This window comes from Anomaloglossus baeobatrachus, chromosome 4 (genome assembly GCF_048569485.1).
Source record: "Anomaloglossus baeobatrachus isolate aAnoBae1 chromosome 4, aAnoBae1.hap1, whole genome shotgun sequence".
In the NCBI taxonomy this organism is placed as follows: domain Eukaryota; kingdom Metazoa; phylum Chordata; class Amphibia; order Anura; family Aromobatidae; genus Anomaloglossus; species Anomaloglossus baeobatrachus.
This window is the reverse complement of record NC_134356.1, coordinates 660,400,401-660,425,003: the sequence shown is the minus strand read 5'-3', so window position 1 is coordinate 660,425,003 and position 24,603 is coordinate 660,400,401. Positions and strand designations below refer to the sequence as shown.

Below are 24,603 nucleotides of genomic sequence, written 5' to 3'. Positions count from 1 at the left end.
GTCCGGGAGAGGTGGAGTGCCAGGATCTCTGAAATTGATGTAGTGTGGGACGACATTGTTGAATCCCACACGTTGGTTTCTCCCGCAATTAATAATAGACTGATTCAGTTATATATAATACACCAGAGTTATATCACTCCCCAGAGACTGAAAAAGATGAAAAAGACGAATAATTTGGTGGGGGTGGGTTGTCCGAGATGCGGGAGAGACGGTGCTGATTTCTGGCACATGATATGGGATTGCCGGGTCATTCTCTCCTATTGGAGTGAGGTTGTAACGACTCTTTCCACCATACTTCAAAAAGCGGTTGCTATGTGCCCAATCCTGTGTCTATTTGGGGTGGTAGATGTACACTCCTGGTCCCAAGATGAAAATCTATTAATAAAAAAGGTCCTGATTTTGGCCCGGAAGGGCATTATACTAAATTGGATGAGCACTCATCCCCCAACTAGAGCCTCTTGGATTGCATTGGTAAATGCTATAATTCCGTTAGAACAATTTGTATATAAGACGAGAGGTTCTTTACATAAATTTGACAAAATATGGGGTAGATGGTTGGGATCGCCCTTGACCGGAGGATCACCCGGTTCCCTGACTGATAACCTACAGTCATTATTATCGCAGTAATAATCGATAATGCTCCAGTGAGGGGAAAGGAGAAACATATGATCCATGAGATTCCGTATCAGTGATATGACGAGGTCCCTGAAACCTGGGTTGCACATTCCTTGTTAACATGGGCTTTTTGCCCCAGGACGGATATGACTCGCGAGCTGACACCTTTGAAATGTTTACTGTACTAAGGCCATGCTGAAAGTAATAGACGTTGACTTGATTGTGGTTGCTTTATTACTCTGACTATTAACCAATTTACATGTATTTTTACTGTACAAATTGCTGATTTATCCTTTACTGTAATGATTTACTTAACCTTCAATAAAACGAGTTTAACAAAAAACATGAAGAATAGACATTAAACCAGTGGATCACATGGCGTAAACGTGAAACCAGTGGATCACATGGCGTAAACGTGAAACCAGTAGATCACTAGGTAGACCCTTTAACCAGTGGATCATAATTCATAAACTCTAAACCAGTAGATTAATTTAGACTTTATAGTAGAACTTGAAGTGTAGACTATAAACTAGTGGATCACAGAGTGTAAACTCAAAACCAATGAATCACTAGGCAGATAGTAAACCAGTGGATCACTAGGTAAACTAGGGTATGGCGTCTAAAGCAGTATACTGCCATGTATAAACTCTAAATGAGTAGATCACCAGGCTATAAACCAGTGGATCACACGGTGTAAACTCGAAAGCTGTGGATCACTAGGTAGACTAAAACAGTCATGATGTATAAACATTAAGCCAATGAATCATCAGATAGACTATAAAACACTGGGTCATAATGCACAGAAGCTGAGCTGATGGATCAGTGACGTACCATCAATGGTGGCAGACCGCACGGTCGCTATGGGGCCCAGGAGTTGGGGGGGCCCAGTGCAAGTGCCAACTCTGGGCCCCCCGCCAGGCATCACACTTTCAACTGTATCGGCTGTGATATCCGCTGCCTCCTTCATCATTTTCCCACTGTGTCTGCGATCTGACAGCTCAGCACAGTAGGCGTGATGATGTCACTTCATCGCACCCGCTGTACAGAGCAGTGTACACACAGCTTCACAACGCCCCCTGCTAAGACCGGAGCAGCGCGGACTGAGGAGAGGGGAGGATTTTTTTTTTTAATCAACAAGTACACGGTGGCTATAATACTAGACGGATGACTATGAGCTGTGCATTATACTATATGGAGGACTATGGGCTGTGCGTTATATATGGAGGTGCATTATACTGTATGGAGGACTATGGGGGGTGCATTATATTGTATGCAGGACTATGTGGTGCCTTACACTATATGGAGGACTATGGGCTATGCGTTATATATGGAGGTGCATTATACTGTATGGAGGACTATGGGGGTACATTATATTATATGAAGCACTATGCAATGCCTTACACTATATTATTATTATTATTATTATTATTATTACTATATGGAGGACTATGGGGTGCATTAGACAACATGGAGGACTATGGGCTATGCGTTATATATGGAGGTGCATTATACTGTATGGAGGATTATGGGGCTGCATTATATTATATGAAGCACTATGCAATGCCTTACACTATATTATTATTATTAATATATGTAGGACTATGGGGTGCATTATACTACATGGAGGACTATGGGCTATGCGTTATATATGGAGGTGCATTATACTGTATGGAGGACTATGGGGGTGCATTATATTATATGAAGCACTATTTAATGCCTTACACTATATTATTATTATTATTATTACTATATGGAGGACTATGGGGTGCATTATACTACATGGAGGACTATGGGCTATGCGTTATATATGGAGGTGCATTATACTGTATGGAGGACTATGGGGCTGCATTATATTATATGAAGCACTATTTAATGCCTTACACTATATTATTATTATTATTATTACTATATGGAGGACTATGGGGTGCATTATACTACATGGAGGACTATGGGCTAAGCGTTATATATGGAGGTGCATTATACTGTATGGAGGACTATGGGGCTGCATTATATTATATGAAGCACTATTTAATGCCTTACACTATATTATTATTATTATTATTACTATATGGAGGACTATGGGGTGCATTATACTACATGGAGGACTATGGGGTATGCGTTATACAGTTAGGTCCAGAAATATTTGGACAGTGACACAATTTTGGCGAGTTGGGCTCTGCATGCCACCACATTGGATTTGAAATGAAACCTCTACAACAGAATTCAAGTGCAGATTGTAACGTTTAATTTGAAGGTTTGAACAAAAATATCTGATAGAAATTGTAGGAATTGTCACATTTCTTTACAAACACTCCACATTTTAGGAGGTCAAAAGTAATTGGACAAATAAACCAAACTCAAACAAAATATTTTTATTTTCAATATTTTGTTGCGAATCCTTTGGAGGCAATCACTGCCTTAAGTCTGGAACCCATGGACATCACCAAACGCTGGGTTTCCTCCTTCTTAATGCTTTGCCAGGCCTTTACAGCCGCAGCCTTCAGGTCTTGCTTGTTTGTGGGTCTTTCCGTCTTGAGTCTGGATTTGAGCAAGTGAAATGCATGCTCAATTGGGTTAAGATCTTGTGATTGACTTGGCCATTGTAGAATGTTCCATTTTTTTGCACTCATGAACTCCTGGGTAGCTTTGGCTGTATGCTTGGGGTCATTGTCCATCTGTACTATGAAGCGCCGTCCGATCAACTTTGCGGCATTTGGCTGAATCTGGGCTGAAAGTATATCCCGGTACACTTCAGAATTCATCCGGCTACTCTTGTCTGCTTTTATGTCATCAATAAACACAAGTGACCCAGTGCCATTGAAAGCCATGCATGCCCATGCCATCACGTTGCCTCCACCATGTTTTACAGAGGATGTGGTGTGCCTTGGATCATGTGCCGTTCCCTTTCTTCTCCAAACTTTTTTCTTCCCATCATTCTGGTACAGGTTGATCTTTGTCTGATCTGTCCATAGAATACTTTTCCAGAACTGAGCTGGCTTCATGAGGTGTTTTTCAGCAAATTTAACTCTGGACTGTCTATTTTTGGAATTGATGAATGGTTTGCATCTAGATGTGAACCCTTTGTATTTACTTTCATGGAGTCTTCTCTTTACTGTTGACTTAGAGACAGATACACCTACTTCACTGAGAGTGTTCTGGACTTCAGTTGATGTTGTGAACGGGTTCTTCTTCACCAAAGAAAGTATGCGGCGATCATCCACCACTGTTGTCATCCGTGGACGCCCAGGCCTTTTTGAGTTCCCAAGCTCACCAGTCAATTCCTTTTTTCTCAAAATGTACCCAACTGTTGATTTTGCTACTCCAAGCATGTCTGCTATCTCTCTGATGGATTTTTTCTTTTTTTTCAGCCTCAGGATGTTCTGCTTCACCTCAATTGAGAGTTCCTTAGACCGCATGTTGTCTGGTCACAGCAACAGCTTCCAAATGCAAAACCACACACCTGTAATCAACCCCAGACCTTTTAACTACTTCATTGATTACAGGTTAACGAGGGAGACACCTTCAGAGTTCATTGCAGCCCTTAGAGTCCCTTGTCCAATTACTTTTGGTCCCTTGAAAAAGAGGAGGCTATGCATTACAGAGCTATGATTCCTAAACCCTTTCTCCGATTTGGATGTGAAAACTCTCATATTGCAGCTGGGAGTGTGCACTTTCAGCCCATATTATATATATATATAATTGTATTTCTGAACATGTTTTTGTAAACAGCTAAAATAACAAAACTTGTGTCACTGTCCAAATATTTCTGGACCTAACTGTATATGGAGGTGCATTATACTGTATGGAGGACTATGGGGGTGCATTATATTATATGAAGCACTATGCAATTCCTTACACTATATTATTATTATTATTACTATATGGAGGACTATGGGGTGCATTATACTCCATGGAGGACTATGGACTGTGATTTATACTATATAAAGGACTATGGGGTGCATTATACTACATGGAGGACTAAAGGGGGTTCACTATATAATATTGAGAACTATGGGGGTGTATTAAACTATATGGAGGATTATCGGGGGATGTATTATACTATATGGAGGACCATGCTGATGCATTACACTATACAGAGGACTATGTGGGGCCATTTATACTATAAGGAGGAATATGTAGGATGCATTATACTATATGGAAAGCTATGTCAGGGCCATTATAGTATTTGGTGGGCTATGTGGAGGTGATTATACTATATGGAGGGTGTAACGCCCTTACCAGCGTCTTCACACAGTCTTTTTCCCCTTTGTCAGCAGCACACTCACCCTCCCAACGTCTCAGTGGAGGCTGCTCTGTCCCCGGTTCCTGCTGCCGTCTCCCGGGGCTTGCGCACGCTGCACAGGTCTCCTGGGAGTGCTCTTAGGGAGCGCATGAGCAGGTTTTCTTAAGGGGCCAGTACGCTCTAACCTGGAAGTGCCTCTCAGCCTATGGCAGTATGGTCATCAAACTATGTGTATGGAAGGTACAGTGGAGGAATTCACTGGGGGTATCATAATCTGTTTGTGGGGCACTTTTGTTGGAAATATACTTTATGGGTGGAAATGAAAGGGGAATTTAGGGGCTTCAATGGGAGGGGAATTACTTTGTAAGGGCTGAAAAGTTGTGACATCAGGCAAATTATTTTTTTTTTGGTGAGAGCAGACAATTAGAACGTCTGCTATGGGACCCCGTGATTTATATGCCTGGCCTTGCACTGGACCAGTAGATAGACTGTAAACCAGTGGATGAGCAGGCATAAACTCAACAGATAGTGAACCACAAGACCAGGATACAGCAGTAATGTTGTCACGCCTGTGACTTGCATGGCTGGTGTTCACCGTCATACTCATTCTAGGCACCGTCCTATGCCTGACTAGCTTGCTGAGCTTTCCAATACAACTCTCCCAGATCTTCCGCATTCGCCTGTTGCTGGTGAGTCTCCTCCTGGCTATAGGGAGGCGCAGAGTGTTTATTTTCCCGGCCTATCCCCTGCCAGTACTCAGTAGATCAGGCAGCTCCTCCCTCCACACAGTTTCCTTATCGCAAGGAAGATCTTTGTCTACTTTCCTCTGGGGTCTCTGTTTGGCCTCTCCAGTTTTTGCCCTCTTGTTTATCCTGACTTTTCCTGGCTTACCTCCCATTTGTCCTAACCTCTCCTCTCCTGTTCTCTCCTATGTTTCCTGTATCTGTGCTGTTTATCCCACCCTTGGACGGTTTGATCATGTCTCTAGGTTTTACTTTGACCCTCCAGTTAGCTGCTGCGGGCTCGGGGACTGCCCTGAGAGTGGTACCTGGCGACTACCTGCGGCCCAGCCTATTCTCACCATCAAAGACCTTCACGAAGGCATGGTTGTCGCTTAGTTATGCTTCTCCTGGGCAAACCCGGCCCGTGGACCAATGGATCCACTTCCACCAACCGTCACAACTGGTCACACAGTGTTGGTACAGAAGTTTCACCACATTATAAGACCACCATGGATCATGGGTAAAATGGCACTGGTGTACACTATAAAACTGGGTTGTCCCATACATGGGAAAAATTGTAGCCACTATAACAGTAAGCAGTCTGAGTGATCAAGCCTCATTTAATGTCCATAAGATTTACTGCTATAGGGCAGAGTGTCTGTGCTGATAGGGATAATGGAGCTCTCATTATGGGGCTCACTATACTTATAGAGGCCCTGTGATAAACACTGAAATTATGAATATGGAGTCGCTGTTCCCAAATTCGGATGTACTAACACTTCTGGATACTGTTTTCGCTATAAAGACAGAAAACAAGAATTGGAACCTCATACCTTTACTTCAGAGCTGATGTTGTAACGCTGGCAGGGGCTGACGTAGGAGCAGCACACCGGAGGATATTCCTGGTGATTGCGGTAGTACGTGGAGTTGGTGAAATCTTCATAACCATGAAATCCACAGCATTTGAGCTGAGAAAAAAAGTGAGAAAAAATGCAGAAAACAACCAATTAGACTCAGATTCCATTTTCTGAGATCTGAAATAAAATGTTAAATTGGACAATAATTTAACTACTATAATACTGCCCCCTATGTACAAGAATATATCTACTATAATACTGCTCCTATTTACAAGAATATAACTACTATAATACTGCCCCCTATATACAAGAATATATCTACTATAATACTGCTCCTATGTACAAGAATATAACTACTATAATACTACCCCTATGTACAAGAATATAACTACTATAATACTGCCCCTATGTATAAGAATATAACTACTATAATACTGCCCCTATTTACAAGAATACAACTACTATAATACTGCCCCTATTTACAAGAATATAACTACTATAATACTGCCCCTATTTACAAGAATACAACTACTATAATACTGCCCCTATTTACAAGAATATAACTACTATAATACTGCCCCTATTTACAAGAATATAACTACTATAATACTGCCCCTATTTACAAGAATATAACTACTATAATACTGCCCCTATTTACAAGAATATAACTACTATAATAATGCCCCTATTTACAAGAATATAACTACTATAATACTGCCCCTATTTACAAGAATATAACTACTATAATACTGCCCCATATGTACAAGAATATAACTACTATAATACTGCCCCCTATGTACAAGAATACAACTACTATAATACTGCCCCTATGTACAAGAATATAACTACTATAATACTGCGCCTATGTATAAGAATATAACTACTATAACACTGCTCCTATGTACAAGAATATAACTACTATAATACTGCTCCCTATGTACAAGAATATAACTACTATAATACTGCCCCCATGTACAAGAATATAACTACTATAATACTGCTCCCTATGTACAAGAATATAACTACTATAATACTGCCCCCTATGTACAAGAAAATAACTACTATAATACTGCCCATATGTACAAGAATATAACTACTATAACACTGCTCCTATGTACAAGAATATAACTACTATAATACTGCCCCTATTTACAAGAATACAACTACTATAATACTGCCCCTATTTACAAGAATATAACTACTATAATACTGCCCCTATTTACAAGAATATAACTACTATAATACTGCCCCTATTTACAAGTATATAACTACTATAATACTGCCCCTATGTACAAGAATATAACTACTATAATACTGCCCCTATGTACAAGAATATAACTGCTATAATACTGTCGCGGGCGGGGAGGAGGGTGTCGGCACACTACGCTCACCCTCTTCTGCTCGGGTCCGGCGGCCGCTGCTCAGTGGTGGCTCGAGCCGTAGGCCGGATCCCGGGGGTTTCTCGAGCGGCACTCCTCGCTCGTGAGTGAAAGGGAGTTGTTGGGTGTGGGGATGATTATTGTCCGTGACGCCACCCACGGTTGTGGTGATTGCACCACCGCTGCTCAATACGGGGATCCCGGGGATGGTGATGCGGAGCAGCCAGGTGTTGTGTTGCCCCTCCGTGGGCAGGGGTTGGTGATCCCGGGGCCCGGTGAAGGATGGTGAGGTGCGGGGCCTGGTGGGCGCAGGGACGCGGGGGCAGCGTGGTGCCTTGCGGCACTGTGGTACTCACTCAGCCTGAGACGTGGACACAGTTTTACGGTAAACCAAACGGCTGGTAGGACGGTCCCACAGACGGCTGCACCTGCACTCTCGGTAGGTGACGGTGATGTCCCTCTTCCTTGCACCTATGGTTGACTTGTGGTAGCGGTGGATTCCCTCCGGTTACCCGCTCCCCGGCTTCAATCTGGGCCGGAGGAGCCCTACACTTTGCCCGCAGGCGCTGGCCCTGAGAAACTGGTGCCGTGGCGGTGGCGGTGTCTCTCCGATTCGGGTTGGGCTGTTGCCTTCAATCGGGACTTGGTTGTTGGGGGATCTACGTCCCCTTCACTGACGGATTCGGCAAATTTGGCGACTCCTAGCCTTGCCGGGGTCCGAGAGGCCCCTGCCCTGGTGCTGACTGTCCTTCGGAACACTGCTCCAGACCACCGGGCACACAGCCAACGGGGTCCTTCCAGGAACTTCCAAACGGTCCCCCCTCCAGACAGTCACCGCCGTCGCTGACCTTGCTGATCTGGCCCTACACAAAGCTGGACCCTTCAGGCTTTCCTTCCTTCTTGTCACCTCACTTGCTTTTCGAATTTTCACTTTTCTACTTTCACTTAGTTGTTTACTCTTCCACTTAACTCCTCACTCTTGCCCTCCCTGGGCTCGACTTCCACTCCTTCCACTTCCTCCTCCGAACTCAACTGCCTGGTTTTCCCGCCTCCAGAGCTGTGTCCTCCTTGGTGGGCGGAGCCAACCGCCTGGCGCACCCCCTGGTGTGAACCATCAGCCTCTGGAGGAAGGCAACAAGGATTTGTAGTTTAGCTGTGATGTGCCTACCTGGGGTGTGGGGTGTGATGGTGTTGTGACCTGTGACCCCTGGCTTGCCCAGGGCGTCACAATACTGCCCCATATGTACAAGAATATAACTACTATAATACTGCCCCCTATGTACAAGAATACAACTACTATAATACTGCCCCTATGTACAAGAATATAACTACTATAATACCGCGCCTATATATAAGAATATAACTACTATAACACTGCTCATATGTACAAGAATATAACTACTATAATACTGCTCCCTATGTACAAGAATATAACTACTATAATACTGCCCCCATGTACAAGAATATAACTACTATAATACTGCTCCCTATGTACAAGAATATAACTACTATAATACTGCCCCTATGTACAAGAATATAACTACTATAATACTGCCCCTATGTACAAAAATATAATTACTATAATACTGCCTCCTATGTACAAGAATATTACTACTATAAGGGAATGTGCCCACGTAGCAGATTTTTTTCTGCGCATCAAACTGCATCTCTTGGCAGGAAAGACGCTGTGACAAAATGCACGTTTTTGCCACGTTTATGTGTTGTTTTTTTTATTACATTGTGGTAGCGAAAACGCTGGGAAATATGCAAAAACAATTCACATGTCAATTGTGTGGTGCACAGCACTTCAGGAACACAAAAGAAGAATGGTTCTGCACCACTGAAACAAACCTTCAACCCCTCAAGGTATGGACCTGAAGAAGCGCCTGTGCGGTGCGAAACGGCCGCAGTCTGTTTGGGCCGCATCTTCCTATATAACCTGATGGGTTTTAATACTAACACAATACATCTGAGTTTTTATGCCATGGTGAGTGACACTGCTATGTTTTTTTCTTTTTTCATGAACAGCACTTCAGGATTCTCATAGACTTTACTGGGATGCGTTTTTCCTTACAGTGTTTATTAAAATCTGCATGAAAAAACGCAGCGTGGGAACACAGCCTAATACAGCTCCTATGTTCAGGAATGTAACTTCTACAAGCCTATATTCACATGCAGCGTTTTGTCTGGTTTTTTTTGCATTTTTTTATGCAGATTAAACGTTGCTTTTCCATTACGAGCAAAACATATTAATCTCGTGCAGATTTTTTTTTTCCTGACTGAATTTGAGAGCTGCATCGTTTTGAACAGTGTGCGGTATTTCCATTTTTTCAGCGTTTTTGCAGTATTTTTTTAACCCATAGAAAACCATGAGAAAGTGTAAAAATGCTGCTGAAAAAAACCCACAGCAAAAACTTATTAAAAAAGCTGTAAAACTGGGATTTTGAACGGAGATTTTTTTACTGCCAAGAAAGTAGGTATTGGCTGCAGACAAAATCCAGAGGTGTGAACATGGCCTGAGGAAGGGGGCTGGTAGCTCTCCTGGTGTCTGGAGAAAGCTCAGGGTGGAGGCACCTGGGCGGGAATCTCTCCTAACAAGGCCCGGCCTACAAGGCCTACACTGGGAAGTGACTCCAGACTCAGTCTGCTGATGAAGTCTTTCTGGAAGGACAGAGGGAATATAATGGCTGATGAGAAGCGATGATGGAAGGAAATGACTGAAGCTGTTGTAGCCCAGTGTAGAGTCTGGTGACCCCACCTGCAGGGGATCTGCCCCACCTTTCCCCTTCATGCAGAGGAGAACATCCCTGGAGAAGCCGACCATGCAGGAAAACCTGCCACATACTGAGGTGATACTGGCTGGACACAGGCCATCTTGGAGCAACCAGAAAGCTGTAACGATGGTGAAGGAAACCAAGAGAGAACCATCAGAGGAGTTTCATGGTGCCACTAGTGGAAAAACACGAGGACCTGGACTCCAGTCTGGATATTCTGACCCCCCAGCTATGACCGCAACAGGTCAGGAGCTGCAGAGACTTGTGCTGGGAACCGGCAGAGAAGATACAACTGTACCGGTAAAAGAATATCTTGTAAATAGAGCTCGGCAGTCCTATGTAAGACCAGTTATAACTTTGCAGGACTGTGCGGGCTACGCTAGACTTGACAGGGCGGGCTATGCTGGACTTGACAGGGCGGGCTACGCTGGACCTGACAGGGCGGGCTACGCTGGACCTGACAGGGCGGGCTACGCTGGACCTGACAGGGCGGGCTACGCTGGACCTGACAGGGCGGGCTACGCTGGACCTGACAGGGCGGGCTACGCTGGACCTGACAGGGCGGGCTACGCTGGACCTGACAGGGCGGGCTACGCTGGACCTGGCAGGGCGGGCTACGCTGGACCTGACAGGGCGGGCTACGCTGGACCTGACAGGGCGGGCTACGCTGGACCTGACAGGGCGGGCTACGCTGGACCTGACAGGGCGGGCTACGCTGGACCTGACAGGGCGGGCTACGCTGGACCTGACAGGGCGGGCTACGCTGGACCTGACAGGGCGGGCTACGCTGGACCTGACAGGACGGGCTACGCTGGACCTGGCAGGGCGGGCTACGCTGGACCTGGCAGGGCGGGCTACGCTGGACCTGGCATGGCGGGCTACGCTGGACCTGACAGGGTGGGCTACGCTGGACCTGACATGGCGGGCTACGCTGGACCTGGCATGGCGGGCTACGCTGGACCTGGCATGGCGGGCTACGCTGGACCTGGCAGGGCGGGCTACGCTGGACCTGGCAGGGCGGGCTACGCTGGACCTGGCAGGGCGGGCTACGCTGGACCTGGCAGGGCGGGCTACGCTGGACCTGGCAGGGCGGGCTCTGCCTCTCAGGAGTACCTAGCTACTGACTGTACTGATATTTCCATAGAGGTTGATGTTGAGCAGGGGCCAGTCCCATCTAACATGCAGGAGTTTTCCCCGTTAGTTACTGAAGAGGTGACAGCCCCCCATAGTGCCAGCGGTCAGCAGCCCCAACAGGAGAGTGGTGATGATGGTTGTTGGTCACCTCTCACATCTGAGACCAGCGATATCGACCTCGAGTTTGAGAAGAAGAATGCTGTCCTGTTTCAACACCGAGGTGCCAAGGAAGAGCTGCCCAAACGAAAGTTTATCATCCGACAGCTCCTGCGTAAGATGGGGATTTGGCACACCACAGTCCTGTCCGTAATACAACTCCTAGACCGGCAGGGCTATTATGTTAGCTTTAGGTATATGTTTCAGCTGCACAATTTCTGGACGAACATCTCCAAGTTCCAGAATTGGGACGGTTGGAACAAGTTCACTTATAGCCTTGTTTCTAACGAGGATATGGTGAACGTAACAGTCATCATCTCAAATGAAATGGTTCTCCCTCAGGACATCGGCATCTGGCTCCAGAGACATTGTGACCTCTTGTCAGATCTAACTAAGAAGACGGATGGGTTCGGTATCTGGACTGGAGGATGGAGAGTTCTGGTTAAACTGCGTCAAAGTCAAAATGTCACCCACCATCTGCCCTATTCCTTCTTTATTGGCAGAGTGAGAGGCATCTGTGTCTATGAGGGTCAGCCGAAGGTATGCTATAAATGTGGTGAGGCCGGTCACCAGGTGAGCGACTGCTCTGTGCTACAGTGCAGACTGTGTGGTGAGTTGAGGCATGAGGACGTCACGTGCCCAAACATCAGGTGTGATTTGTGTGGTCAGATTGGTCACTTTGACTGGGATTGTTCTGGTAGTAGGCATGATAACCTGAAGAAGAAGGCCCCACTGTCTCGCTTGACGGCAGTGCAGGGTTCACAGGGGGCTTCTGCTGCCCCAGTGTCCACCAGTGACCATAATAAAAGGACACGGAAAAAGAGAACCAAGAAATATAGATCCAGCCTTAGGTCTGAGGGCGAGCGAGGCATGTACCAAAAATGAAGATCATTGAGCAATGGAGTTGACTGTTCCAGAAACTAGTTGGTCTCCTGACTGTCGGAGACCGAGGAAGAGATCGTGAGAGGATCGTCCTCCAAGGAGATGCCCTCTAGTGACACGGACATAGTTGACCAGCAAAATGACTCAGATTTATTATGAAGGATGAATATTTCAATGTTTTAGGGGATTTCTTTTATCTTGGGGGCTTCTTTACACTGAGGGGTTGTTGTGTGTTTTTGCTTTTTGTTTTTCTTTGCAGCAGAAATTCTGCCAAAACCACAAGTTTGATTGGAGAGTTTCTGATTTGAAAAAAACTCAGTGTGAACACGTCCTTCCTCTGGTGACTACATGTGATATTAATTGTAGAGTGCGCATTGCAATAATTTTTAATTATTTTTTTTTAGGCTGCTTATTACCTAACAGGTGTGGACACTAAGTTACCTTTACACTATGTGCACTGTATTGCAGTAATATTAATGTGCACATTGCACACAATTTCTCGTGTGTGTGGTTTGTTTTTTTTAACAGTATATTAAACGGGTCATAATCTTTCAGAAAATTGTCCCCATCATTTCATTCTTAAGAAGAAACAAAACGCACTTATTTATCCTTCTCGGGTCCAGCGCTCGGCCTCCTTTGCTGCTCTGGTCTCTGTTGTGTGGCTGAACTGGTGACATCATGTTGAAAGCGCTGCAGCCGATCACTGAGCCCAGCGGCTTAAATAATGTATATTAGCAGAGCTCTTGAGCTCAGTGATTGGCTGCAGTGCTGTCAATGTGATGTTACCACTGAAGCCTATACACAATCACTAGAGACCCAGCATTGGACTCAGGAAGGGTAAATAAATGGAAAGCAAATATTTTCTGTAAGAGAACAACCCCTTTAATCGTGAAATTTAGTTTTGTTTTCCTCACCCCCCCTCCCAATAATAAAAAAAAAAGAATATAGCTATTATAAGGCTATGTCCGCACGTTGCTTTTTACCTGCTTTTTTGCTGCTTTTTCAACTGCAGCGTTTAATGCCCAAATGGTTGTGTTCTGCTTTTCAAGCAAAGTCTATGGGAATTTGGGTTTCTTGTCCGCACTATGCAGTTCAAACTGCAGCCCTTTTGTTGCAGAACTTTGGTCAAAAACTCAGCTTTGCAGTGCAAAACCCAAATGGGTTGAAAAGCAGAACACAACCATTTGGGCATTAAACGCTGCAGTTGAAAAAGCAGCAAAAAAGCAGGTAAAAAGTAACGTGCGGACATAGCCTTATACTGCCCCCTGTGTACAAGAATATAACTACTATAATACTGCCCCCTATGTACAAGAATATAACTACTATAATACTGCCCCCTATGTACAAGAATATAACTACTATAATACTGCCCCCTATGTACAAGAATATAACTACTATAATACTGCCCCCCTGTGTACAAGAATATAACTACTATAATACTGCCCCCCTGTGTACAAGAATATAACTACTATAATACTGCCCCCCTGTGTACAAGAATATAACTACTATAATACTGCCCCCTGTGTACAAGAATATAACTACTATAATACTGCCCCCTGTGTACAAGAATATAACTACTATAATACTGCCCCCTGTGTACAAGAATATAACTACTATAATACTGCCCCCTGTGTACAAGAATATAACTACTATAATACTGCCCCCTGTGTACAAGAATATAACTACTATAATACTGCCCCCCTGTGTACAAGAATATAACTACTATAATACTGCCCCCCTGTGGTAGCTGTACACATTCAGTTGCCTCACCCCTTTCCACAGGCAATGCTAATTAAGCACCATCTTGGATCTGGTCCGCCTTTATCAATGGTTGCTGTTTGGCACTGGGAGGATCAGTTCTGATATAGTCCTGGTATGTGTAGGGCTTGCTCCACATGCTGGGACCTGGGCTGGTCTCTATCCACAAGTGCCTTTTTTGCAACATAGAAGCGGTTATATACAGGTTACAGGTATGTGTGCTCTATTATGGTTCTGCTTTTAACTTTATCTAGGAGGCCGCATGGCACATGAAATACAGAATGTAGAGTAGGACCCCCCTATTGAGATTTGCCGTGACGTTGGCAGGGGTGGCTCAAAAAATTGATCAATTATTTGCTAAAAATCTCATTTTTTTATTGTAGTACAGTTGGAATAAATCTGTGAATTTTCACTTTTTATATGATGCATGCCAATTTCAGATCGTGCTGGCTCCCCTCTCTGCCCCCCTGTGTACAAGAATATAACTACTATAATACTGCCCCCCTGTGTACAAGAATATAACTACTATAATACTGCCCCCCTGTGTACAAGAATATAACTACTATAATACTGCCCCCCTGTGTACAAGAATATAACTACTATAATACTGCCCCCCTGTGTACAAGAATATAACTACTATAATACTGCTCCCTATGTACAAGAATATAACTACTATAATACTGCCCCCTGTGTACAAGAATATAACTACTATAATACTGCCCCCCTGTGTACAAGAATATAACTACTATAATACTGCCCCCCTGTGTACAAGAATATAACTACTAATCAATTAGTCCAAAAGGAACCTAAAGGTAACAGGATACATAGACTTTGTAAACCAGGGGTGGGGAACCTTTTTACTGCCGGGGGCCATTTGGAATTTTCTACTAACCTTCGTGGGCTGCACAAAATTATCAATGTGAAAATTACCTGGCTACATTTGGTCAAACAATTAATTAATTCACCCCCTACTGTGGTGGTTGGAGCTGCTTCTCTTTGGTTAATTTTTGGTGACATTGAGCACTGGGGATGCACAGACAGCACTGGCGGGGCACGAACATCACTAGAGGGACATGGACAGCACTAGGGGCACTGTGGGAAACGGACAACACTTGCGGACATGGGGGGCGCAAAGTATTGGGGGTGGTACACAGCAATGCAGGGGGCAGTCACACAGCCCTGGGGGTAGGGAGGGGCACACAGCCCTAGGGGAGGAGGGGCACACAGCACCTGGGGAGCGGGCACACAGCACTGGAAGCTGTGAAACTGCTGCTGGTCTTCACCATCTGGCTACTACATTTCCTTTCCACTAACATCCTCACCATCGTTATGGGCGACTTTAACATCCCCATTGACACCTCCTACTCACCTGTCTATAAACTACTAACACGTTTCTTCCTTCGGACTCACTCAATGGTCCTCTGCAGCTACCTACAAAGATGGCCACACGCTGGACCTCATCTTCACTTGCTTATGTTCCCTATCTCACCTCTCTAACTCACCTCTCCCCCTGTCTGACCACAACCCACTCACATTCTCTTCCCTTTCTTCTCCAAGTACACAACCCCACCTCCACAAACTTTCATACCCACACAGAAATCTCAAATACATTAATTTACACTCACTTTCTCAGTGTCTTCTCCCTCTTGCAGACATTGCTACTTTATATGATACAGATGATACTGCCACTTTATATAACCCCACCTCTGCAGCAATCGAATCAGCCGCCCACCTCGCGCATACCAAAACATGCATGAACAACAGCCAACCCTGGCACACGAGCCAGACTAAAGAACTGAGATGGGCTTCCAGGATTGCTGCGCAGAGATGGAAAAGGTCTCGTTCCACGGAGCACTTCATTACATACAAACAGGCCCACATCACTTTCAAGTCTGCACTCACTGCTGCAAAACAAACCTGCTTCTCATCCCTCATATTCTCACTATCTCACACCCCTAAACAGCTATTCAACATTCCTCCGTCCCCGGACGCCACCTCCTTTGGCTCTCATCTCAGCTGAAGACTTTGCCTCTTTCTTCAAGTAGAAGATTGATAACATCAGAGCAAGCTTTGGACCACAATCCCCACAGCTCCTTCTCATAACTACTCAGCTCTCTCCCTCCAAATCCAGTTTCTCTACCATGACAGATCATCTTTCCTATATACTCTCAAGATCACATCTCACCACCTGCCGGCTTGATCCACTCCCGTCCCACCTCAGCCCCCGATCTCACCATAGTCTTCATCCGATCCCTAACCCATCTCTTCAACGTATCACTAACAACTGGTGTATTCCCTTCATGATTTAAACATGTCTACATACCAATCCTCAAAAAACCCTCCCTTAACCCTTCCTCTGTGTCAAACTATCGCTCCATATTCTCCCCTACACCTCAAAATTACTGGAACAGCATGTCCATCTTTAACTGTCCGCACATCTCTCCTCCTGCTCCCTCTTCTACCAGTTACAATTTGGCTTCCGACCGCATCATTCTACTGAAACTGCCCTAACTAAAGTTACCCATGACCTACTAACCAAGCCAAGCAACACTACTCTGTCCTCCTCCTCCTGGACCTGACCTCTGCCTTTGAGACTGTGGACCATTCCCTTCTACTACAGAGGCTCTCATCTCTGGGCATCACAAACGTGGCCCCATCTTGGATCTCCTCATACCTAACTGACTGGACATTCAGCATCTCCCACTCTCACACCACTTCCTCATCTTGCCCACTAGCTGTCTGTGTCCCCCCAAAGTTCAGTTCTTGGACCCCTGTTCTTCTCCATCTACACAAATAAATATATGTTCAGCTCACCGCTCTAGAGCAGGTATCTCCAGCCTCTGGTCCGGTGCAAGGAACAAGACGTTTGGCTTCCACAGCTGAGTAATCAGTACCATCAAGAGGAACAAGGGAGGAGAGAGAATCCAGCACCGATGTAGTAAAAATATTTTCTTTATTCAAAATTCATAAAATGAAAAATCTGACAGTGCAGAGTATAAATACGCTTAACGCGTTTCGGAGAAGAACAGACTCCTTATTCATAAGCATCTACACCTTCGGCCTGGGACAGCTCAGAGTCCCACAGCTTCCAGTATCATCTCTTTGCTGATGATACACAGATCTACCTCTCTAGACCTGACATCACCTCCTTACTAACCAGAATCCCACAGTGACTGTCTGCTATATCATCATTTTTCTCTGCTCCATTTCTAAAACTGAACATGGACAAAACAGAATTCATTGTCTTTCCTCCTCCTCACTAACACCCCCCCCCTCCCCACACTGATCTATCCATCAAAGTCAATGGCTGCTCACTCTCCCCGGTCCCACGTGCTCGCTGCCTGGGAGTAACTCTAGACTCTGCTCTTTCCTTTCAAGCCACAAATCCAAGCCCTCTTCACCTCTTCCCGCCGCCAACTCTATTTCCCAGAATCATACGTTCAAAAACACTAGTGCATGCCCTTATCTCCCGCCTGGACAATTGCAACTGTCGCGGGCGGAGGAGGGGACGCTGCGCTCTCCCACTGCTCGGGTCCGGCTGCTGCTGCCGCTGCTCTGTGGTGGCTCGAGCGGTGGGCCGGATCCCGGGGACTCGAGCGGCGTTCCTCGCCCGTGAGTGAAAGGGGGTTTGATTGGATGGTGGGGATTGGGTTATTGTCCGTGACGCCACCCACGGTTGTGGTGAAGTTGGTGACACCACCGCTGCTCTGGACGGGGATCCCGGGAGCGGTGACAAGGAGCAGCTTTGTTGTTAGTTCTCCCCTCCGTGGGTAGGGGGTTGGTTGTCCCGGGGCCCGGTGATGGGGTAGGGATGGATGGCAGGCGGGTTACGGGGCCTGGTGAGGTGCAAGGTCGCGGGGGCAGCGCTGTGCCACACGGCACAGTGGTACTCACTCAGCCAATGATGAGGACACAGTTCTCGGTAAAACACACGGCTGGATGGACGGGTCCCACAGACGGCTGCGGTGTTGTTTCTCCCGGCAGGTTGATGGTGACTGCCTTTCCCTGCACCTATGTACGTTAATGGTTCCAATGGGTTCCCACCGGTAACCCGCTCCCCAGCTTGGATATGGGCCGGAGGAGCCCCTTTTGCCCGCAGGCTCTGGCCCTGGGAACGGTAGCCTTGGCGGTGGCTGTGTTTCTCACGGTTGGACTGTTGCCTTCTGTCGGGACTTGGCTGCTGGGAAAACCAGGAGGTTCCCTTCGCTGACGGATTTGGCAAATTCACGGCGACTCCTAGCCTTGCCGGCGTCCGTAAGCCCCTGCCAGATGGTGCTGACTTCTCTTTGTGTACCGGTCCGGTACCGCCGGGCCACCGCCCGTCCACGGTCCTTACCGTAGACTCCGATAGGCCACTCCTGCAGACGGTCACCACCGTCTGCCAACCTTGCTGATCTGTCCGGGCCACACACCCGGACCAACTTCAGGCTGCTTAACTGCCACTTTTCTCCTCTCACTTTCGCTCTTCAACTCTATCTGCCTGCTTTTCCCGCCTCCAGGACTGTGAACTCCTCGGTGGGCGGGACCAGCCGCCTGGCCCACCCCCCTGGTGTGAACATCAGCCCCTGGAGGAAGGCAACAAGGGTTTGTGTCTGACTTCGGTGTGCCTGACCGGGAGTGTGGGGTGTGTGGGTGTTGTTCTCTGTGGCCCCTGGCTTGTCCAGGGCGCCACACAACCACCTGCTCTGTGGCCTCCCTTCTAAAAGTCTCACACCCCTATGATCTATTCTAAACTATGCTGGCTGACTAGTCCATCTGTCCCTTGCTAGTCCCAGACTTCTCCTTTCTGTCAATCTCTTCACTAGCTTCCCATTACCCAACAACTCTAAACCCTAACCATGATACAAAGCCATCCACAACCTGTCTACTCCATACAGCACACAGCATACTCGGGCAAGTGCTGGGGCCCTGGACCGCCGGGGGGGGGCCCACTCGCCGTTGGCAGGGGCAGTGATGTATCCTGCGGCCCCTGGGCTGAGTTTCGGGGACCCCAGTGCTCGGGCGGCAGCCACACTTTCCTGGCCGCAGAATCAGTTCATCTGTGGGCGGAGCTAGTGCGCAGTGTGTGGAACTCCCATCTCACAAATCAAGAGAAGGTACCTGGAAGGAGCCCATACACTCTAGCATCTACCATGAAGAGAAGAGCTGCAGCACCAACATCCTGCCAAGCAGTGTGTTCCCCCCAGAACTGACTGTCCTCTGACCCCAATGCTGTATACCCTGCAGAACTGACTGTCCCCTGACCCCAATGCTGTGTAGGGAAAAACAGGGAGGGTTCCAGCTCACCACATGGAGGAATAAGATGATGTGCAAGGAGGGTAGGCAAGTTCAATTCAGCATATAGAAAAAACTCCAGCATCCATGTCTGTATAAAGTAAAGCTTCATCTTTATTTAAAAAAAATTCTTTTAAAATTCCATAAAAGCAATGGTCAAGAAAGACACGTTTCTGTGGCGCCCTGGACTAGCCAGGTCGTCACAGGAACTACAACATACACCCCCACCCCGAGACAGGCACAGCAGCCAGACACAAAATCCTTGTTGCCTCCCTCCAGAGGCTGATGTCCACATCAGGTGGGGTGGAGCCAGGCGGTTGGCCCCACCCACTGAGGAGTTCACAGTCCTGGAGGCGGGAAAAGGAAGGCAGATCAGACAGGGAAGTGGAAGAGTGAAGTGGTAAGAGAGGAGCAATCTGACCTTGTCCGGGTGTGTGGCCCGGGCATCGAGAGCAAGGTTGGCAGACGGTGGTGGCCGTCTGCAGGAGAGGCAGATCAACGCGGGACCGTAGGACCGGGGTCGGGCGGTGGCCCGCCGGTACTGAACCAGGGAGCGAAGTGAAGCCAGCACACACAGGCAGGGCCTACGGACCCTGACCAGGCTTGGAGCCGCCATTAGAGGTCAAATCCGTCAGTGACCTGAACCCCAGGGGTTTCCTAACAGCCAAGACCCGATTGAAGGCAACCGTCCAACCAGCAAAAGGAAATACAGCTACCGCCACAGCTAGAGTTCCAAGGGCCAGAGCCTGCGGGCAAAAGGGCTCCTCCGGCACATATACACGCTGGGGAGCGGGTTACCGATGGGAATCCATCGGGACCGAACATACACACAGGTGCAGGGAAAGGCAGCCACCACCAACTGTCCGGAAGAAGCCACAGCAGCCGGCTGCGGGACCTGTCCATCCAGCCGTTTGGTTTACCAGAGACCTTGCGTAAATTTGTGGCTGAGTGAGTACTACCATGCCATCCGGCACCGCGCTGCGCAGTCCAAGTGACCCTGCACCTTCCCGACCCTGCCTCCCCTCCCTGCGGTGTCCTCCCTGCCCGCGACAACTTGGCGTCACGAACAGGATCTTACCGTTCTACCAGCTAGTAGAAGTGCGCCTTGTGTCCCGCCGGCGGTGTCCGGCCGAAAAATTTCAGAATCCGCTATCTTGGGCGCGAAGATTTTCCCGCTCGAGCGTCTTCTCGAGCAGTGGAGGCGCGAAAGCCGAAGCCCCACCCCTGAAGAGGAGGTGCTGAGAAAAGACCAAGGGGGGCGGAAAGAAGATGTCTGCGCCCGACGAAGCCGCTGGAGGAGCGGCGGTCGCAGCCGCAGCGGCGCCTGTGGATGGGAATGGGCCAGCCCGTGCTCCGGCCGCACGAGCAGGGGAGGCCGCGGCCCCCGCCATTGCTCAGGTGATGCCGTTCTCCTTGCCCTATGTGCCCGGAGCTACCTGGCTGCCGCAGTACGACTGGAAACCTGACGCTTTACAGGTCTTCCGGAAGAAGCTTAACCCGGTCCTAGAACTGTATCCCCTGACCGATAAGCAACATGCAGCGGTAGTGCTGGGGCAGCTAACCGGCGCGGCTGAACAGGAGACGGAGACCTGGACCGAGGGGGACCGGGCCTCTGTGGCCACTATCTTTGAAAAGCTACAGATTGCCTTCGAGACCCGCACCAAAGCCGAGCTCCGGATGCAGTTTTATCACTGTCGACAGCGGCCTGCAGATGTATTAGAGACTATGCCTTGCGCCTGCAGACTTCCCTCCGTACACTGAAGCGGGTGGATACCATTAATGATGTGGACAGCAACAAAATGTTAGTTGAGCAGTTCGTGCAGGGGATGGGATCCCCGGAGGACCGCAAGCAGCTCCGGCTGTGGGCCCTAGAACACCCTAATGTGGACTTTGCCGTGCTGAAAGAACGGGCCATCAAAGCTCTGCAGCCCCCAGCATCCGACGTCCCTGAAGCGGCCCCATGGCCAGCTGAGACGGCTCCCATCGTGGTAGCCCCTTCTCTCTCAGATCCCTCGGCGCCTGCAGCCCCTGGCGGAATGATGGAGGAGCTGGCTGCCCAGGTCCGTCGCATGGCTGGAGACCTCGCCAAGATCCTCGCCGCACTCCAGCCTCCGACGAGACCCAAGCCCCCGGGGAGGATGCAGCTCGCCGACAGCCCGGAGGACGTCCCCTGGATGCAGCGGAGAAGGGCCAATGACACGGTATGGACCTCCAATTTGTTACAGGTGCAGCAAGCCCGGCCACTACTCCCGACGGTGTCCGTTAAACAAGCAACCGCTGGGGCCAAGGGCCAATCCTCAGGAGTAGAACCCAGTGGCCCCGCAGACTGGTGGGACCGGTACATCGGAGCCCGGCCCATCATCCCTCTGGCAGTGGACGGCATCCCGCTGATGGCACTCCTGGACACTGGATCCCAGGTAACCACGATACCCTACACAATTTATCAGCGGTATTGGGGGAATGATGAACTTGCCCCTCCAGATGGTAGCATGACACTGGTCGCAGCCGATGGACTTCCCTTGACCCAAGTCAGCTACAAACAAATGGCCATGACCGTAGGACGGGCTGAACTGCAGCACCAGGGAATGATTGTGATAATGAATGAACCCAGCGACCATAACCCGAAGGTAGTGCTAGGGACTAATGTGATGGAGCACTGCATGAGTGAGGTGTTGACCCTACTGCAGCAGCTGACCGCCACCGCAGCAGGAGGCCAACAGAGGGCTGTGCAGCGTGAGATCCGGGCCTTGATGTATCGGCAGCAAGTGAATTCAACAGGAGGGGAGATTGGGGGAGTGAGAGTGATGGATGCGGCCCCTTTGATTGTGGCTCCCAGGAGTGAGATGATGATTTGGTGCAGGGCAGCGGTAGGTCCCCAGGGACGGGATTACCCAGCCATGGTAGAGCCCATGCCCTCCGAACACTGGCCCACAGTAATGGCCGCCCGAGGGGTGGTAGACGTCAAGAAAGGGAGAGTGCCTGTAAGGGTGTTAAACTGCGGGGAGGAGGAGGTTAAGCTTCCCCGATACGCTACCCTCGCCAAGCTGCTTACTCTAGACCCCCACACCATCTAGGAGGCCTTTCCCCCGACCTCACCGCCTCCTGCCAGTCACCACCCATCCCCAGAGCAGTTAGATGAGTGGTGTCAAGTGTTACATGTAGGCACTGATGATACCCCCACACATCACAAAGAAGGGGTATACAGGGTGGTACAGGAGTACGAGCAGGTTTTCAGCAAACATTCACTAGATTTTGGGCGGGTTAAAGGGGTCCAACACCACATCCCCACCGGCGAGCATCCCCCCATTAAAGAGAGATACAGACCTATCCCCCCCTGCACACTACCAATGCGCCAAAGACATGGTGAGGAACATGAAGGAGGCGGGGGTTATTCGGGATAGCTGCAGTCCCTGGGCCGCCCCGCTGGTGCTGGTAAAGAAGAAGGATGGCACCATGAGGATGTGTGTGGATTACCGGAAGATTAACCAGATAACGCATAAAGATGCATATCCTCTGCCCCATATTGAAGAGTCCCTGGCCGCGCTGAGAACTGCTAACTACTTCTCTACCTTTGACCTCACCAGTGGGTCCTGGCAGGTGGCCGTGGCGCCTGAAGACCGTGAGAAGACCGCCTTCGCTACACCCATGGGACTCTGTGAGTTCAACAGCATGCCGTTCGGGCTGTGCAACGCCCCTGGAACCTTCCAACGGCTGATGGAATGCTGTCTGGGACATCTGAATTTTGAGACCGTCTTGCTGTACCTGGATGATGTAATTGTATACTCACAGACGTATGAAGCCCACCTGGAGCACCTGGCGGAGGTGTTCGCGTCCCTTGCCAAGTACGGGATGAAATTGAAGCCCTCCAAGTGCCATCTATTGAAGCCCAGGGTGCAGTACCTCGGACATGTGGTGGGCGCGGAAGGCGTCGCCCCCGATCCCGAAAAGATCACTGCCATTCAGGACTGGCCGATGCCGACCACGGTGAGAGAGGTGAGGCAGTTCCTGGGTCTGGTGGGCTATTACCGCCGCTTCATTAAGGGATACACGAAGATGGCCGCCCCCATGCAAGACCTCCTCGCGGGACAGACCAAGGGTGGTAGGTCCGCTGGAACCCCGCTGGTGTGGGAAGAAAAGCATGAAGAATCCTTCCGCCAGCTGAAGACGGCCTTGACCGGGGAAGAAATACTGGCGTACCCCGACTACAGTCTCCCATTCATCCTCTACAACAGGGGTCTCAAACACGCGGCCCGCGGGCCGCATGCGGCCCGTCAGGCTGCTTCGTGCGGCCCCCAGGCCCGTGCCCCTGTTCCCTAGGGGCAGCCACTGTCTATACTTTGTCAGATGAGTGTTTTGCCGGCGCTGCGCTCTCAGAGGCAAGGACTGTGCGCGCGCAGCGCCGGCAAAACATTGATCTGACATAAATCGCTGCCAGTGGCTGCGGCCCCTGCACCGCCCGCGATAGTCACCCCGGACCTACGGAGGCTGTGATTGGCTGTGCGGCGTTCGTCAGCCAATCACAGCCACTGTAATGTTACAGCCATTGAAAATGGCTGTAACATTGAAATCCAGCCCTGATCAGTGCAGCTGTAGCACCGATCATTGGCTGGAGCTGGGTGACCTCAGTTTCACCCGCCCCCAGCTCTGATTGGAGAGATCGGTCACAAGGCCAGTCTCTCCAATCACTGTGGATCTGGGGCTGGAGACCGCTCCCTCAGCTTCACTCCAGCGTCCGTGGGTGGAAGGAAGCCGAGAGCGATCGGTAAATTATAGCGCCCCCTTTCACCCACCGCCACTGCCCCCACCCCC

The 24,603-nt window shown here is 48.7% G+C and overlaps 1 protein-coding gene across 2 annotated transcripts in view; it reads right to left on the bottom strand.

The window, feature by feature from the left end:
- LOC142304297 (tetraspanin-1-like) overlaps positions 1–24,603 on the bottom strand; it is a 221,325-nt gene that overhangs the window by 11,562 nt on the left and 185,160 nt on the right. For both annotated transcript variants that reach the window (XM_075346543.1, XM_075346541.1), the window contains exon 6: positions 6,414–6,548. In XM_075346543.1, the coding sequence (XP_075202658.1) occupies positions 6,414–6,548 (135 nt within the window). The remainder of the gene's footprint in view (positions 1–6,413; positions 6,549–24,603) is intronic.